Source organism: Hakea prostrata, chromosome 7, assembly GCF_041222555.1.
Source record: "Hakea prostrata isolate BN-2017 chromosome 7, UWA_Hpros_2, whole genome shotgun sequence".
In the NCBI taxonomy this organism is placed as follows: Eukaryota; Viridiplantae; Streptophyta; class Magnoliopsida; order Proteales; family Proteaceae; genus Hakea; species Hakea prostrata.
In genome coordinates, this window is record NC_142606.1 from 7,444,184 (window position 1) to 7,461,384 (window position 17,201).

A 17,201-nucleotide genomic window follows, 5' to 3' on the forward strand; every position below is an offset into this window, starting at 1 on the left:
AATCAATTAACGAACCATCCATCCATCACGGGATGCGTAAGTAGTGCAAGGGTGGATTTAGATATCTCCACGTACGACTAGTAGTAGTCTTTCTATTCTATATGAGTGCTTGCGCGGGCCATGTATCATATTTCCAGGTCACTTAAATCTTCTATAACACGGTGGATTAATCCCTTGTATTTAATTGTTGACTGTTACTTTCAAGGTCAACCACCACTGAACCCACTAACCTGGTTTTTCCATACCTCTCCCATCCGTCCAACCATCCATCTAATGGTATGGCACATCCACAAGGCCAAGCGCAACATTATCTTATAAATAGCACCCAAAAGCCAAGAGATAGAAGCCACAACAAGTCCCCACACCTGCTGCAATAATTAAATAAGCTCTGTATGTTTTTGCAAAGCAAAATCATGGTTGCACCTTCACCGCTACTACCCTTTCCCTTGGGAATAGGGAAGCAATTACTCAGCCTTTTCCACTTATTGGTCCTAATTATCTTGCCCATTTCCGTTGTTGCTTCTTCTTCTTCCTCCTCATTGTTCAGAGTTTCGGCCCCTGCTCCATCTTTATCCCCTTCTCTTTCCAGTTACCAGTCGTTCCATGAACTAGAAGCAATGAAGGCTCTCCTTGAATGGAAGGCCAGTCTCACTCGTGGGAACAATTCCCAACCACTACTCCCTTCATGGACGTTGATGACAAATGGAAGCAGCAAAAGTCCATGCAAGTGGGAGGGAATTACTTGCAATAAGGTAGCTGGAATCATCATCAAAATCAACGTCTCTAGCATGGATTTGCACGGTACGCTCCATCACTTTAATTTCTCATCCTTCCCTAGTCTCCTCCATCTAGATCTCAATAATAATTCAATTTATGGTTACATTCTTCCTACCATCGCCAAACTTTCTCAACTCGCATACCTTGGTCTTTCTGAAAATAATCTCAATGGCTCAATTCCTGCGGATATGGGAAACCTGACGAACCTCCAAGAGCTTGACGTTCGATCTAACAATCTAGGAGGTTCCATCCCTTCCACTCTGGGCAACTTGAAAAATCTAACTCATTTGTGGTTGTCCCATAATCTTTTAGCTGGATCCATTCCACCTGAACTTGGGAGGTTGGATTCTCTTATTCAGCTTGATTTGTCCACGCTCCATTTGACAAGTTCCATCCCTTCCACTCTGGGCAACTTGAAAAATCTCACTCATTTGTGGTTGTTCAAAAATATTTTATCTGGATCCATTCCATCTGAACTTGGGAGGTTGGATTCTCTTGTTTATATTGATTTGTCTCAAAATAATTTGACAGGTTCCATCCCTTCCACTATGGGCAACTTGAAAAATCTCATTGATTTGCGGCTATTTCTTAATCTGTTGTCCGGATCTATTCCACCTGAACTTGGTAGGTTGGGTTCTCTCATTCAGCTAGATTTGAGTGAAAATAATCTGATAGGTTCAATACCTATTTCTTTTGGAAACTTGTACCAGCTAAAGTACATGTACCTCTATTCAAATGGACTCTCTGGTCACATTCCTAAGGAAATTAGGAACTTGACCAATCTCTATGACCTACAGTTGTCCTCGAACTTTCTAACCGGTTCTATCCCTCCAGAAATTGGAAACTTGACATCTGTTGGTCGGCTTACTTTAAATATAAATAATCTTACCGGCCCAATTCCTGCTTCTATTGAAAACATGAGCGCTCTTACTTTACTTTCTTTGTCGAGCAATAGTCTCACTGGCCCAATTCCTGCTTCTATTGGAAACATGAGACTTCTTACTATACTTGATTTGGGGGTCAATAGTCTCACTGGCCCACTTCCTGCTTCTATTGGAAACTTAACCAGTATGGGTGGAATCTACCTTTTAGAGAACCAATTCACTGGTCAAGTACCTCAAGAAATCAGCAATCTTACGCAATTGCAAGACTTGCAGCTTGGATATAATTATTTTGATGGATATCTGCCACACAACATTTGCAATAGAGCATCACTCCTAACATTTTCAATCAATAATAACCGTCTCACCGGCCCAATTCCCAAAAGCATGAGAAATTGCACAAGCCTAACGAGACTTCGGCTTGACAATAACCATCTCAAGGGAAATATTTCAAAAGTATTTGGAGTTTACCCGAATTTAACTTACATTGATTTAAGCCACAATCAATTGTCTGGTGAGATTTCACGAGATTGGGGTAAGTGTCTACAGTTGACAAACTTAAAGATCTCAGGCAACAAGATTTCTGGTCAAATACCACCTGAACTTGGAGATTCACCTCAGCTTCAAGGACTTGAGCTCTCTTCAAATCACCTCGTAGGCCGGATTCCAAGAGAAATTGGGAGGTTAAAGTCTTTGTTGACACTAAGATTGAACGATAACCAACTCAATGGTACTGTACCTGAGGATGTGGGATTGTTCTCCGACCTTCTACATCTCGACTTCTCAATGAACAATTTAAGGGGATCAGTTCCGAAACAACTAGGAAAATGCAAGAATCTTCTCTATTTGAATTTAAGCAAGAATAGATTCAACGGAAGCATTCCGATTGAAATTGGTAATTTAGTTTTCCTACAGATGTTGTTGGACCTTAGCAATAATTTGTTCACAGGAGAGATTCCTTTCCAATTTGGAAGCTTGGACAAGCTAACAAACTTGAATCTCTCCCACAACAAGTTGTCTGGTGCTATTCCATCTGCTTTCTCTTCAATGCTCAGTTTGACTACAATTGATGTATCTTACAATGAGTTAGAGGGTCCCCTCCCAAACAACCATGCTATTCGTAATGCTTCAAGTGAGGCTTTCATTCACAACAAAGGTTTGTGCGGCAATGTCACTGGTTTGCAACCTTGCTATTCTTCATTGACCAAAAAGAAAACCTTGAAAGAGAGCCACAAAACCTTGCTTCTTATCATCTCTCTCTTAGTAGTATTGTTGTTTCTTCTATTTGCATCTCTTGGGGCATTTTTACTCCTTAGTCGACGAATGAGATGCACAAATCTGGAGGATCCCATCACAAGCCAACAACGTAGAGATGTGTTTACCATATGGAACTATGATGGAAGGATAGCATACCAAGACATCATTGAAGCAACTGAGCAATTTGACCTTAAATATTGCATTGGTGCAGGAAGGTATGGAAGTGTTTACAAAGCAGAGTTGTCATCAGGTCAATTGGTAGCTGTCAAGAGGTTCACCTCTTCTTCTACTTCTTTGGATGATGAGCTTTCTAATCCAGAAACTTTTGAAAATGAAATTCTTGTGATGACGCAAGTGCGACATCGAAACATTGTAAAATTGTATGGCTTTTGCTCTCACGTACATCACTCATTTTTGGTTTACGAATATGTGGAGAGAGGAAGCTTGTCTAAGATCCTAAGCACGGACGTTGAAGCGATAGAATTGGATTGGAGTAAGAGGGTTCATATCGTCAAAGGTGTAGCCCAAGCTCTAGCTTACTTGCACCATGATTGCTCGCCCCCAATTATCCATCGGGATATATCAAGCAACAATATTTTGTTGGATTCAGATTTTGAACCTCATGTCTCAGACTTTGGTTTTAGCAGATTTCTCAAACCAGATTCATCCAACTGGACAAGTCTTGCAGGAACATTTGGATATTTTGCACCAGGTTCTCTCACTTTCTCAATCTCTTCATTCATTTCAAATGACAAAATTTTAAAGTTGACTAGTATTCTTGTCATCACTGTAGTTGTGATCTTCATCTTTTTGTTGTATTTAGAGAACTTCACTCCATCTAATATTTTCGTTTTTTTTTTTTAATTTATTGATTTCATTTGATTTGCAGAACTAGCTTACACAATGAGGGTAACTGAAAAATGTGAGGTCTACAGTTTTGGTGTGTTGACATTTGAAGTGATGATGGGAAAGCATCCAGGAGAACTCATCTCCACTTTGCCATCGTCATTCTCTTCAGCATTACCATCTGCTAAACAAGGCATACTATTAGACACGGTCGACCAACGTCTCTCACCTCCTATAAATCAAGTAGCTGAGAAATTGGCTTCGATTATGGAGTTAGCATCTTCTTGTTTGAATGAAAATCCACAATCTCGGCCAACAATGCAACATGTGTCTCGAGAGCTATCATCTTGTAGTGCTTCCCAAGAGACACCACACATTAAATCTGGAGATGTGAATGTAGTTTAAGACATGAAGAATTTGTGTGTTTTTTAAAGTTGTTTATCCTTTTCCTTCCTCTCATGAAAATGTTTCCAAGAAGGTTGTTTTTTTGTCTTGCATCTTACAAATAATCTATCCTTGACGGTGAGTCTAGGATATTCACATGTTTTTGTTATGTTTTCCCATGTTTTAATGTATTATGCAACCTATGTGTTGTGGATTTTAATTTTAAGTACTTAATTTTCAATTTATGTGTATCTGCAAATGTGTATAGTAAGATAATAATAGATCAATGATAAAAGCTACATGTAAACTCCCTTTCCTGAAAAAACACTGCTAATTCAATGAATTTTCCAATGGATTCGGTCCATTTATCATTCTCGACCCAATTCAAAAATAAATATTTATTTTTGGGAGATCTGTAGGTATTTGGCAATTGCAAATTCCATTGAAATTGGTGGAATCCTATTGAAGTCAAATACACGGCTAACAAATCAATCAACAATCCATCCATCGATATCACGACATGCATAGGTTCAAGGGTGGATTAAGATTTCTCCTTGACTACTAGTAGTAGAGCATTCAACCTTTGTACTATTCTCTACGAATACTCGAGTGGGGCCATGTGTCATATTCCCAATCACTTGGAAATGACAAAATTAACTCGGACTTATACAAGTCTTTTAGTCCTCTATCATCTCAAATTCCGGACATTGGGTGTTGGTCAGCTTCTTCTATGATGGGCTAGCTCACTTAGTCCCCAAGACCACGGTGGATTGACCTGACCCCTTGTATATAGGGTCGTGCTTTAGTGCTATGCAATTAATGTGTAGCTCGGCGCAACTTAATCTCGACCGTTTGTTTCGCAAAAGTGGGTTTCAATCTATTGTGGAACGAACAATCAACATTAAAATCTCAATTTCAATTTTCACCGTAGGCTGCAGGTATTTTGCAATAATTATAGGAAAAATTACGTGATTAGCTTTTTTTAGGTTTCTCCTTACAAAAATAACCACTCAATGTTTCACTTTACGAAACTAGCTAAAATTGAGTTTGCATTTACAAAACTAGTCAGAATAGTTTTTTTTTCACTTCTTAGGACATTTTTACCCTAAAATTGACCGTACGGCATAGGAGTGAAAATGTCCAAAGGGTATGAAAAAATAATGACTTTTTCCTTTTGGACAAAATAGTGATTTTTCCGCTCAATGTGATTAGTTTTAGAGGTAATAAATGTCTAAAGAGGTGAAAAATCAATATTTTAGCAAGTTTTGTAAATGCAAAGTCATTTTTGACTAATTTTATAAAGTGAAACATTGAGTGACTATTTTTGTAAAGAGAAACCTAAAAGTAATTTTCCTATAATCAGTTTTTATTGATTAGCAATTTGTGCAGGTTTTCAGTGGGCTGGACATATTGTATAGCTTTCAATGTCTAACTTAAAAACATATATAATGGCTTTGGAATAACAACAAGAGATGCTTTAACTACAAAAAAAGCCAGCTACAATGCAAACATTACTATTTTAGTTGTTAGTGATCTGTAGGTATCTGGCGTTCGTATTTGATAGAATCTTACGGCTAATGAATCAATTAACAATCACGATCAACATGCATAAGTACAATGGGTTGATTTATAATTTTTCTCCACTGAAAGCTATACAGGTATTCAAGCAACCTTTTCTTTCCAATCACTTGGAAACGGCAAAATCAGGTAGACTTATACAAGTCATTCAGGGATAGATTTTACATTTAATTCCGGTCATCTCTAATTTCAAACGGAAAAAAATCCTCTGCTGTGCACATCTCTCTGCTATGCACAGCAGTGCGGCACCGCAAATCGACACGTGGCTTATTCCTATTAAACGGAACAGATTGGAAGGAGGATTTTAAGTGAAATTGACCCACCTTCTTACCCATTTTAACAGAAAAAAATTAACCCGTTTTGTGACCCGGCTCCAGATATGGATGCCGAGATTTCTTTCGGTTTTTAGTTGGAATGTTTTCCCGCGACGCGACGTTCCCTCTCCTCAGTCTCTCTCGCCCATGAGCAGCTGCAGAGTTGCTGGTAGAAGAGGAGGCGTAGGGGAGAAAGCTCTTAGACGGCTCTGTTCGTGGTTTGGAGAAAATTGATTGTTCTCGGGAAGGAGGATTAACATTTTGGGTTAATGGTCAGAGTCAATATTCTCCCATGAAAACATGTTTCTTCTTGGGAAGGTGGGTGGGTTCTTCAACTATGGAGACTCTGTAGCTTAGTTTTTCCTAATGCCAAGGTGAGAAGACCATAAATAAGTTGAGTCGCTGCTAATATAAAGATGAAAATATGTAGCTGGTTTAACCTTCTTGTAAAACCAGAGAAACCATTCCCTGCAAATCATTTAACATAATCCATCATTACTATTATAGACTACTCTGTTTAGCAGCTTTAATTTGATTTTAGATGATTAAGAAAACAGTTAATAATAAATTGCAGATATACATTACTGGCACATTTTTATCAGAACTGGAACTGCTACTAGTTTCATATTTACGGTATGGAAGCATGGTGTCTGCAGCTTTAATGAGTATACAGATTTTAGGAATGGCTCTCTGTGTTGTTGCCAATATAAGTGAAATGAAACCTACTAGCATCAGTTACGCACCACCACCACCACCCATGAACAATCAAACCCATTATTAGGGAAATCAAGAATCATGAAAAAAATATAAAATTTTGAATAGAAACTCGATTTAAGCTTTTCCACAGCTTCGTGGAGTGACTTCTTCCCGTGCTTCTTGAGCCACTGAAATTCATTCGTTGCATGCAAATTACTTCAACTAAAGGATCGATGAAGAATGTATATAGTTTGGGTTTTTTTTTCTGTGTTAATACTTACTTTGGAGATGAAATTAATGAAGTGATCGAGAAGAATTGAAACAGAGATGATGCAGAAGCAAACGGTAGCCAGTGCCCATGTCGGTGTATCTTGGAGAGAACGATTTGTTGTAAAGCTTGCTCTTGCTGCCATTTTCTGTGATCTTCCTCTGCTTCTGCTTCTTCTTAGTATCTATCCACGGACCAAATCCTAAGCAAATGAACGACTTAAACTTTTTCTCTAAACCACGAACAGAGCCGTCTAAGAGCTTTCTCCCCTACGCCTCCTCTTCTACCAGCAACTCTGCAGCTGCTCATGGGCGAGAGAGACTGAGGAGAGGGAACGTCGCGTCGAGCGGGAAAACATTCCAACTAAAAACCGAAAGAAATCTCGGCATCCATATCTGGAGCCGGGTCACAAAACGGGTTAATTTCTTTCTGTTAAAATGGGTAAGAAGGTGGGTCAATTTCACTTAAAATCCTCCTTCCAATCTGTTCCGTTTAATAGGAATAAGCCACGTGTCGATTTGCGGTGCCGCACTGCTGTGCAAAGCAGAGAGATGTGCACAACAGAGAATTTTTTTCCATTTCAAACTTTGGGTGCCAGTTGGCTTCTTCTATGATGGATGCGCCAAGCCACTTAAATAGGGGGAGACTTGACAAGTAAAACCCCTAGACCACGGCGCATTGATTGATCACTTGTATGTTACTTTCAAGGTCCACCACCATTGATTCATTTTCCTAGTTTTTTGGAATCTCTCTCATCGGAATATCCATCTGTCCATCAATCACGTATAGCCTGATAAAGAACAACAAGTCTTTTAAAGGAGGTTCAACTTTAGTGCTTAGCATTAACTATACTGCCAATGATCGATATCAAAATCTTGATCTGGTCTGCGGCTGATAACACGAATTTGAGATTCAATCTAAAAAAGCAGAACCCAAAATTATTATCAGTAAAAACAATATAGTACAACAAATCTACGAAACAATCCAACCAATTAAGCGAATAAATTACGTAGAACTCCAAAGATTAATAAAGATTAATACCTGTTTAAAATAGCAAAACAATACTTGCAATAAAGATTAAAACCTATGCAACTTGTCACCTTCCCAATAGTTGTCATTTGTCAACATCTTTCCCATTCTCACACACCAGCTTCTATCACAAAGAAGACATCAGCTTTTGGCGGTCATTGATCCATTCATCACGGTATGCATACGCACCATGAATTGATTAAGATTTTTCCACGTCATTGTCAATCAATGGAATAGATTAATTAGAGGTATGGCCCATCCAGAAGGCCATGGACAACATTATAAATTAGCACCCAAAGCCCAAATTTGGAAGCCACCCCAAGTCCCCGACCCAACATTAGATCAACTCTACTCTATATGTTTTTGCAAGCCAAAATCATGGTTGCAGCCTCACCCCCACTACCATTTCCCTTGGGAAGAGAGAAGTTATCATCCTACCTGCTCCACTTCTTGGTCCTTATGCACATCTTTGTTATTGCAACTTCTTCCTCATCATCATTTAGAGCTTCCACTGTTGCTCCTTCCCTTACCCCTTCCAATCGCATGTTCCATGAACCAGAAGCAAAAAAGGCTCTCCTTGAATGGAAGGCCGGTCTCACTCATGGTAACAGTTCCCAACCACTACTCCCTTCATGGACGATCATGCAAAATGGAACCAATAGCAATCCATGTAAGTGGGAAGGAATTACTTGCAATGAGGTAGCTGGAGTCATCACCGAAATAGACGTCTCCAACATGGATTTACATGGTACGCTCTATCACTTTAATTTCTCGTCCTTCCCTAATCTCCAACATCTTGCTCTCAATAATAATTCAATTTCTGGTTCCATTCCACCAACCCTTTCCAACCTTTCTCAACTCACCCACCTTGATCTTTCACAATGTAATCTCAGTGGCTCAATCCCTGCTGCTTTGGGTACTCTAACAAACTTGAATGTTTTACATCTCTGGTATAATAATTTGGTTGGGGAAATTCCATTGGAGATGGGAAATCTGACGAACCTACAAGAGTTTAAGGTGCATGTAAACAATCTAGTAGGTTCCATCCCTTCCATTCTGAGCAACTTGAAAAATCTCACTGATTTGTGGCTATTTAGCAATTTGTTTTCTGGATCTATTCCACCTGAACTTGGGAGATTGGGCTCTCTCATTCAACTCGATTTGAATACAAACAATTTGATAGGTTCAATACCTACTTCTTTGGGAAACTTGTGCAAGCTAAAGTACATGTACCTCTATGGAAATGCACTCTCTGGTACCATTCCTTTAGAAATTGGAAACCTGACCCATCTCGTTGACCTACAATTGTCAAGTAACTTTCTAACCGGTTCAATTCCTCCAGAAATTGGAAATTTGACATCTGTTAGTCGGCTTTATTTAAGTAAAAATAATCTTACCGGCCCAATTCCTGCTTCTATTGGAAACATGAGCGCTCTTACTTCACTTAATTTTGCGATCAACAATCTCACTGGCCCACTTCCAGCTTTTATTGGAAACATGAGACTTCTTACAACACTTGATTTGGAGAGCAATAGTCTCACTGGCCCACTTCCTGCTTTTATTGGAAACTTAACCAGTATGGGTGGAATCTACCTTTTAGAGAACCAATTCACTGGTCAAGTACCTCAAGAAATCAGCAATCTTACGCAATTGCAAGACTTGCAGCTTGGATATAATTATTTTGATGGATATCTGCCACACAACATTTGCAATAGAGCATCACTCCTAAAATTTTCAATCAATAATAACCGTCTCACCGGCCCAATTCCCAAAAGCATGAGAAATTGCACAAGCCTAATGAGACTTCGGCTTGACAATAACCATCTCAAGGGAAACATTTCAGAAGTATTTGGAGTTTACCCGAATTTAACTTACATCGATTTGAGCCACAATCAATTGTCAGGGGAGGTTTCACAAAATTGGGGGAAGTGTCTCCAATTGACAAACTTAAAGATCTCAGGAAACAAGATTTCTGGTCAAATACCACCTGAGCTTGGAGACTCGCCTCAACTTCAAGGACTTGAGCTTTCTTCAAATCACCTCGTAGGCCCGATTCCACGAGAAATTGGGAGGTTAAAGTCTTTGTCGATACTAAGATTGAACGATAACCAACTCGATGGTACTGTACCTGAGGATGTGGGATTGTTCTCCGACCTTACACATCTTGACTTCTCAATGAACAATTTAAGGGGATCAGTTCCGAAACAATTGGGGGAATGCAAGAATCTTCTCTATTTGAATTTAAGCAAGAATAGATTCAATGGAAGCATTCCAGTTGAAATTGGTAATTTAGTTTTCTTACAGATATTGTTGGACCTTAGCAATAATTTGTTCATAGGAGAGATCCCTTTACAATTTGGAAGCTTGGACAAGCTAACAAACTTGAATCTCTCGCACAACAAGCTGTCTGGTTCTATTCCATCTACTTTCTCTTCAATGCTCAGTTTGACGACAATTGATGTATCTTACAATGAGTTAGAGGGTCCTCTCCCAGACAACCATGCTATTCGTAATGCTTCAAGTGAGGCTTTCATTCACAACAAAGGTTTGTGTGGCAATGTCACGGGTTTGCAACCTTGCATTTCTACATTGACCAAAAAGAAAACCTTGAAAGAGAGCAACAAAACCTTGCTTCTTAGCATCTCTCTCTTAGCAGTATTGTTGTTTCTTCTATTTGCATCTCTTGGGGCATTTTTACTCATAAGTCGACGAATGAGATGCACAAATCTGGAGGATCCCATCACAAGCCAACAACGTAGAGATGTGTTTACCATATGGAACTATGATGGAAGGATAGCATACCAAGACATCATTGAAACAACCGAGCAATTTGACCTTAAACATTGCATTGGTGCAGGAAGGTATGGAAATGTTTACGAAGCAGAGTTGTCATCAGGTCAATTGGTAGCTGTCAAGAAGTTCACCTCTTCTTCTACTTCTTTGGATGATGAGCTTTCTAATCCAGAAACTTTCGAAAATGAAATTCTTGTGATGACGCAAGTGCGACATCGAAACATTGTAAAATTGTATGGCTTTTGCTCGCACGTACATCACTCATTTTTGGTTTACGAATATGTGGAGAGAGGAAGCTTGTCTAAGATCCTAAGCACGGACGTTGAAGCGATAGAATTGGATTGGAGTAAGAGGGTTAATATCGTCAAAGGTGTAGCCCAAGCTCTAGCTTACTTGCACCATGATTGCTCGCCGCCAATCATCCATCGGGATATATCAAGCAACAATATTTTGTTGGATTCAGATTTTGAGCCTCATGTCTCAGACTTTGGTTTTAGCAGATTTTTCAAAATAGATTCATCCAACTGGACAAGTCTTGCAGGAACATATGGATATTTTGCACCAGGTTCTCTCACTTTCTCAATGTCTTCGTTCATTTCAAATGACAATTTTAAAGTTGACTAGTATTAATGTCATCACTGTTGTGGTCTTCATCTTTTTGTTGTATTTAGAGAATTTCCTCCATCTAATATTTTCGTTTTGTTTTGATTTATTGATTTCATTTGTTTCATTTGATTTGCAGAACTAGCTTACACAATGAGGGTAACTGAAAAATGTGATGTTTATAGTTTTGGTGTGTTGACATATGAAGTGATGATGGGAAAGCATCCAGGAGAACTCATCTCCACTTTGCCATCGTCATTCTCTTCAGCATTGCCATCTGCTGAACAAGGCATATTATTGAAGGACATGGTCGATCAACGTCTCTCACCTCCGATAAATCAAGTGGCTGAGAAACTGGCTTCGATTATGGAGTTAGCATCTTCTTGTTTGAATGAAAATCCGCAATCTCGGCCAACAATGCAACATGTGTCTCAAGAGCTATCATCTTGTAGTGCTTCCCAAGAGACACCATACATTAAATCTAGAGATGTGAATTTAGCTTAAGAGAATGTAGTTTAAGACATGAAGAATTTGTGTGTTTTTTAAAGTTGTTTATCATTTTCCTTCCTTTGATGTAAATGTTACCAAGAAGGTGGTTTTTTCGTCTTGATCTTACAAATAATCTATCCTAACTGGTGAGTCTAGGATATATTCGCATGTTTTTGTTATTTTCCCCATGTTTTAATGTACTAGGCAACCTATGTGGTGTGGTTTTTAATTTTAAGTACTTAATTCTCAATTTATGTGTGATGCGTCCAAGAATCTGCTCAGCCTTGAGATCCCTGGGGAATGACCTGCAAAACAATGTTAGATGGTCCGACCCTGAGGTCGGGAGGCCACCTCCGAAGGCTAAGTCAGTAATGAAACTTAACACAGAGCTCTGGTGAGTTGCCGAGCTTAATTGAGAGATAGAATAGAAGAAGAACGATTCAGTTACCTCCTCTGTACGTAGGTCAGGGTTTATATAGTTTTTAATTTCCAATCCCGACCGTTTGATTCGTTTGCATCCTTTCTTGATCATCGTTGGATCTTAAGGGTTTTACCCTTGATAATCGGAATTGTGGGTACTTACCAATCTTGGCACGATCTCCACTTCAAATCGGTGGTAGTTTCCTATTGTAACTCGATCACGTATCCCACAATATTCGGGATCACGTCTATAGCTATTACTGTAGAGTCAGTCATCCTTACGCAATTGGTGTTTTAAACCAAGAACCAGTCCCGACCATGGGGTCGGGGCTAACCGAGATCCATGATTCGACCGTGGTTGAGCCGTATTCGACTGGGGTCGAAGATTGTATCGAAGGTAGACCCGGTTGGGTACAAATTTAATCCACAACTATGTCTATTTGCAAATGTGTATAATAAGATAATAATAGATCAATGAAGAAAGCTACATGTAAACTCCCTTTCCTAAAAACCACCGCTAATTCACTGAATTTTCCAATGGATTCGGTCCATTGACCATTCTCGACCCAATTCAAAATCCATGGGTAAAGCTCATTGTGGGCTACAATGAAGGCTCATGTTTCACAAAACTAGTGCTGCGAAAATGAACATGGGCCGGCCCAACTATCAAGTGTTTTAAGTACCGACTATTAAAATCTGTTACGTAATAAAGCCCACTAAAATATTAGAAGCATGGGCCTATTGTTCAATGTAATGATGAGCTTTGAATATGTTTACGGAAATTTATCTGCTCTATTTCCTTGTCAGAAATGGACCATTCATTTCTTTGCAGATGTGCGACAAGTGTCCCAACATCACATCAAATGGTGGAAATCCATTTACAAGTCACATCAATCAGACCTGTAAATGAATTTCCACAATTTGATGTGATGTGTCCATTTCCTTGTATGAGATGGACCTAATATTGATCCATATGTTTACCATGCATGTCACAGGGATCCTAAAAGTTTGGTTGCTGCCAACACCAATGCAACGGCCTGATTTCATCATCTCTCTCATTCTCACCGACAAAATTTTGACAATCTCACACTGGCAATTTTTGTGCATGCGCTTCTAGCGCATTGAGAGGCAGTCTCTTATTAGATGTCTAAAGTCCTAGGAGGTTTGTTGTTCGATCCTCCGTTCCCTCCACATTCCATATCCCCCATCTCATCCCAAAATGTCCTATATGCCCCGAATCATGATGACTAGCATCCACTTGGTCAAATGTTTTCAATTAGATCCACAATGCATGTTTTGTGGGATTCCATATCTTCAGTAGTGCTTGGTGTTTGTATTCTTTACTAAAATAAACATAGTTTTTATTGATTAATATTTTGTGCAATTCAGTGAGTGGGACATATATAAATCATAGAACTAAAAACAAAATGGCCTTGGAATAACAACAAAAGATGCTTAAAGGTAGCCACCATGCAAAAATAAATATTTATTTTCAATCGTTAAAGATCTTTAGGTATTTGACAATTGCAAATTCCGTTGAAATTGGTGGAATCCTATTGAAGTCAAATACACGGCTAACAAATCAATTAACGATCCATCCATCACGGGATACATAAGCACAAGGGAGGGTGGATTAAGATTTCTCCTTGACTACTAGTAGTAGAGCATTCAACCTTTGTAGTACTGCTCATTCTTTTCTATACGAGTGCTCGAATCACTTGGAAATGACAAAATTAGCTGGAACTTATACAAGTATTTCATGGCTACGTTAGCATTTCAGTCCTCTATCATCTCATATTCCGGACATTGGGTGTCGGCCGACTACTTCTATGATAAGTTAGATCACTTAGCTGTTGTATGACAATGATTCTGGCAACTAATTAATTTTGTGCCATTTGCCCAATTTGGCACATAAATAATCGAAATCATGTATGGTAAACCGGTCTAAAAATAGTGTGCTAGTTTAGCAAAAGTGTGCTGAACCGGGTGTTTGGTATTTTATCCTGATGTATTTGCAGTGCAATCCAGAAATTGGAACATGCTATACGTTCGAAGAAGTTCCATTTGGAAGGGGAAAGGAACGGTTGTATTTTTTGACTATCTTTCTTTTACTGTGAGGGTATTTATTTATGATTTTTTGTATTTGTGTCAATCTATTATGCATTGAAGGTTGAAAGCATGCAAATATGAAGGAAAATTAATGGTAACACCAAATCACCTAGTATATATGCATATTGGTAGGTGTATTGTGGCAATCCGAGCAAGCAAAGTAAAAGGGATTTGCTAAAAAACTTGAGGACAAAAACTAAACATTGAACTAGAACCATAATGAAAGCATGGCTTAACATAAATCACTGTTTATATACTTTCAATTCCAAAAATATTTTTATAATAACAATGACTTAACGGTTTTCGGTGACAAATTAGACTAATGTATCCAATAAAAATTCAATTTTGGGTCCCTGTGTTTTTCAAACATAAAGTGGGTGTCAATGCTTTAAGGCCTCCATTTTGAGGTGTCAACGCAATTTGCTCCATGAACCTGCTATAAATGTGGTTTTCACTTTTGAGTACGTAATTCTCAATTTCTGTGTACTCGCATATATGTATATGACAAGTAATAACAGATAAATGAAGGAAGCTACATATAAATTCCCCTCGCTAAAAAACACTCCTAATTCAGACGAGATTTCCAGTGGATTCGCTCCGGTGATCATTCTTCTGGTCAACTCAAAATCCATGGATGAAGTTCACTAGGGCTTACAATGAATGGCTCATCCATCACATTAAAGTGGAAAAGGTTATTGAGATTTTCAAATGGCTGCAACATTGGCCATTAAACAGGAACTGTAAAAATGAACCTGGCCCAACTAACAAGTGTTTTAAAAACTTACCATGGGCTTAAGCCTTAAAATCTGTTTAAAAATAAAGCCCACTCAAATATAGAAGCATGGGCCTAATGTAATCATTCATGAGCCCTCTATTTTTTTTTCTTTTTCTTTTTTTTTGGGCAGGCCCACCCTTCTATCATGCAGGTCAGCTTGGTTGTTCGCGGCACCTTCCCAACAGTTCTCAACATCTCTCATGCAGGTCAGCTTGGAAATATTTTTTTTTTCTTCTTTTCTCTGAACTCTGAATGATTCTCAGTTTTTGGATCAGCTTTGTATTCTCAACATATGTTTAATGGGTTTGATTGAAATTCCAAAACTACTACTTTTCTTGATCATATCGGTCTTGCCCATATTCTCTATATTAAAATTTCCCAACTACTACTTAATTAGAGGGAGATTTGAAAAGTAGATCCCCTAGACCACGGTGGATTGACCACTTGTACATTACTTTCAGCGCCCCCAGTGACCCACTCTCCTGGATTTCTCCAAGCCTCTCTCATTTTGCCAATGGTGGATTAGTAGAGCGGTTAAAAGCCCAACCTCCCCGTATATAAACTCTTCGGATTCAAAAAAAAAAAAAAAAGTGCGAAGAAGGGGCATTTTTTTCAACAGACGTCCCACTCCCACACATGAGCATCCAAAGTCAGTCTAACACATGAGCATCCAAAGTCAGTCTATTTGGTGGTATGATCCATCCAAACATTACCTTATAAGTAGCACCCATAGCCAAAAAGTGGAAGGCCCACAAGTCCCCAAGCCCGTGGAAAATGAGTTATGTGTGTTTTGCCATAGGAAAATTAAGTGGGACCCACATGGGCCCATTTAATGTATGTGGCAAAGAGGCATTAACGCTTGTTTGCCGAAGAGTTGACCCGGACTCATTATTCATCCCGTCCAATATTCAATCTTGACTCTATCCCTAGAGGGAGAGGAAGTTTGTATAAGATCCTAAGCATGAATAAAGAAACAATGGATTGGACCTGATATGGAAGATTTCTACCCGACCGGGTCTGACCTGGATGGGGCTCCAAATGCTAGTTAATCGGGAAAGATGCCGATCATCCATGACCAAAAGCGTAATATACGCCACATATATATATAGCAATCATCCTTGATATAGAAGGTCAACTCAGCAGCTGATTGAATGGGACCAACGACAAAGAAGCATGATCCTAGGAGAAACAATAGCCATTGTCGGGCTAACTTACCAAATACATAAAAGGTAACACTTACAATATAAAAGCAAAGACATACCCCTCCGGTAAGCAACGAATACACTCTGAGGATAATCTTGTGTAACTTCTGCACGAGTCCTTACTCTGTTCATTATCTGACTTTGCCATTGGAGGCGGCTGCCCGGCACACAAACCGGCCCGCATCTAACCTTTCTTGCAGTACTCATTGTCCCGGATACGAGAGGAAGCTCAGTCAGATCCAGGAGCGTAATTGAGCCCTATCAGGACCGACTCCATTTATTAACATCTATCAAGCACCAATATTTTGTTGAATTTAAACTTTGAGCCTCATGTCTTAAATTTTGGGTTAGTAGATTTCTTAAATCTGATTCATCCCATTGGACAAATCTTGCAGGAATTAACATATGAATATTTTGCACTAGGTTTTCTCTCTCAATATTTTGGTTAACTCCAAAGGACAAAAATTTCAAAGTTGATATAAAATAATTGGCATACATAACTTAAGTTGCTGATAAATTATTGGCATCCATTCTAAAGCTAGCATCATGTCGTCTGCATGAAAATCCACAATTGTGGCCAAACACACAACATGTGTCAAGTACCTCAAAATGCTCTGTTGAGTAATAGAGCGCACCCACATATATATCAGAAGCATGGGGTGACAATTATTTAATTACTGAAGCTCCCCAACTTAATTCCCACCCTCCAGTACCTCAAGATTCCTCCACTACTACTTATTTCTCATCGGTATTAAGTATATATGTGGAGTTCGTCTTGGA

At 39.0% G+C, this 17,201-nt stretch overlaps 2 protein-coding genes across 2 annotated transcripts; both read left to right on the forward strand.

Moving 5' to 3' along the window:
* The first annotated feature begins 891 nt into the window (after positions 1–891).
* Positions 892–4,390, forward strand: LOC149009373 (uncharacterized). The gene is made up of 2 exons (XM_089164166.1): positions 892–3,627; positions 3,805–4,390. Exons 1-2 carry the CDS (start codon positions 966–968, stop codon positions 4,164–4,166), a joined length of 3,024 nt encoding a protein of 1,007 aa, XP_089020292.1. The 5' UTR covers positions 892–965; the 3' UTR covers positions 4,167–4,390.
* Positions 4,391–8,368: 3,978 nt separating this feature from the next.
* Positions 8,369–12,016, forward strand: LOC149009374 (uncharacterized). Its single transcript, XM_089163801.1, has 2 exons — positions 8,369–11,388; positions 11,566–12,016. The coding sequence occupies exons 1-2, from the start codon at positions 8,388–8,390 to the stop codon at positions 11,928–11,930; spliced, it is 3,366 nt and encodes a 1,121-aa protein (XP_089019927.1). The 5' UTR covers positions 8,369–8,387; the 3' UTR covers positions 11,931–12,016.
* The last annotated feature ends 5,185 nt before the right edge of the window (positions 12,017–17,201 follow it).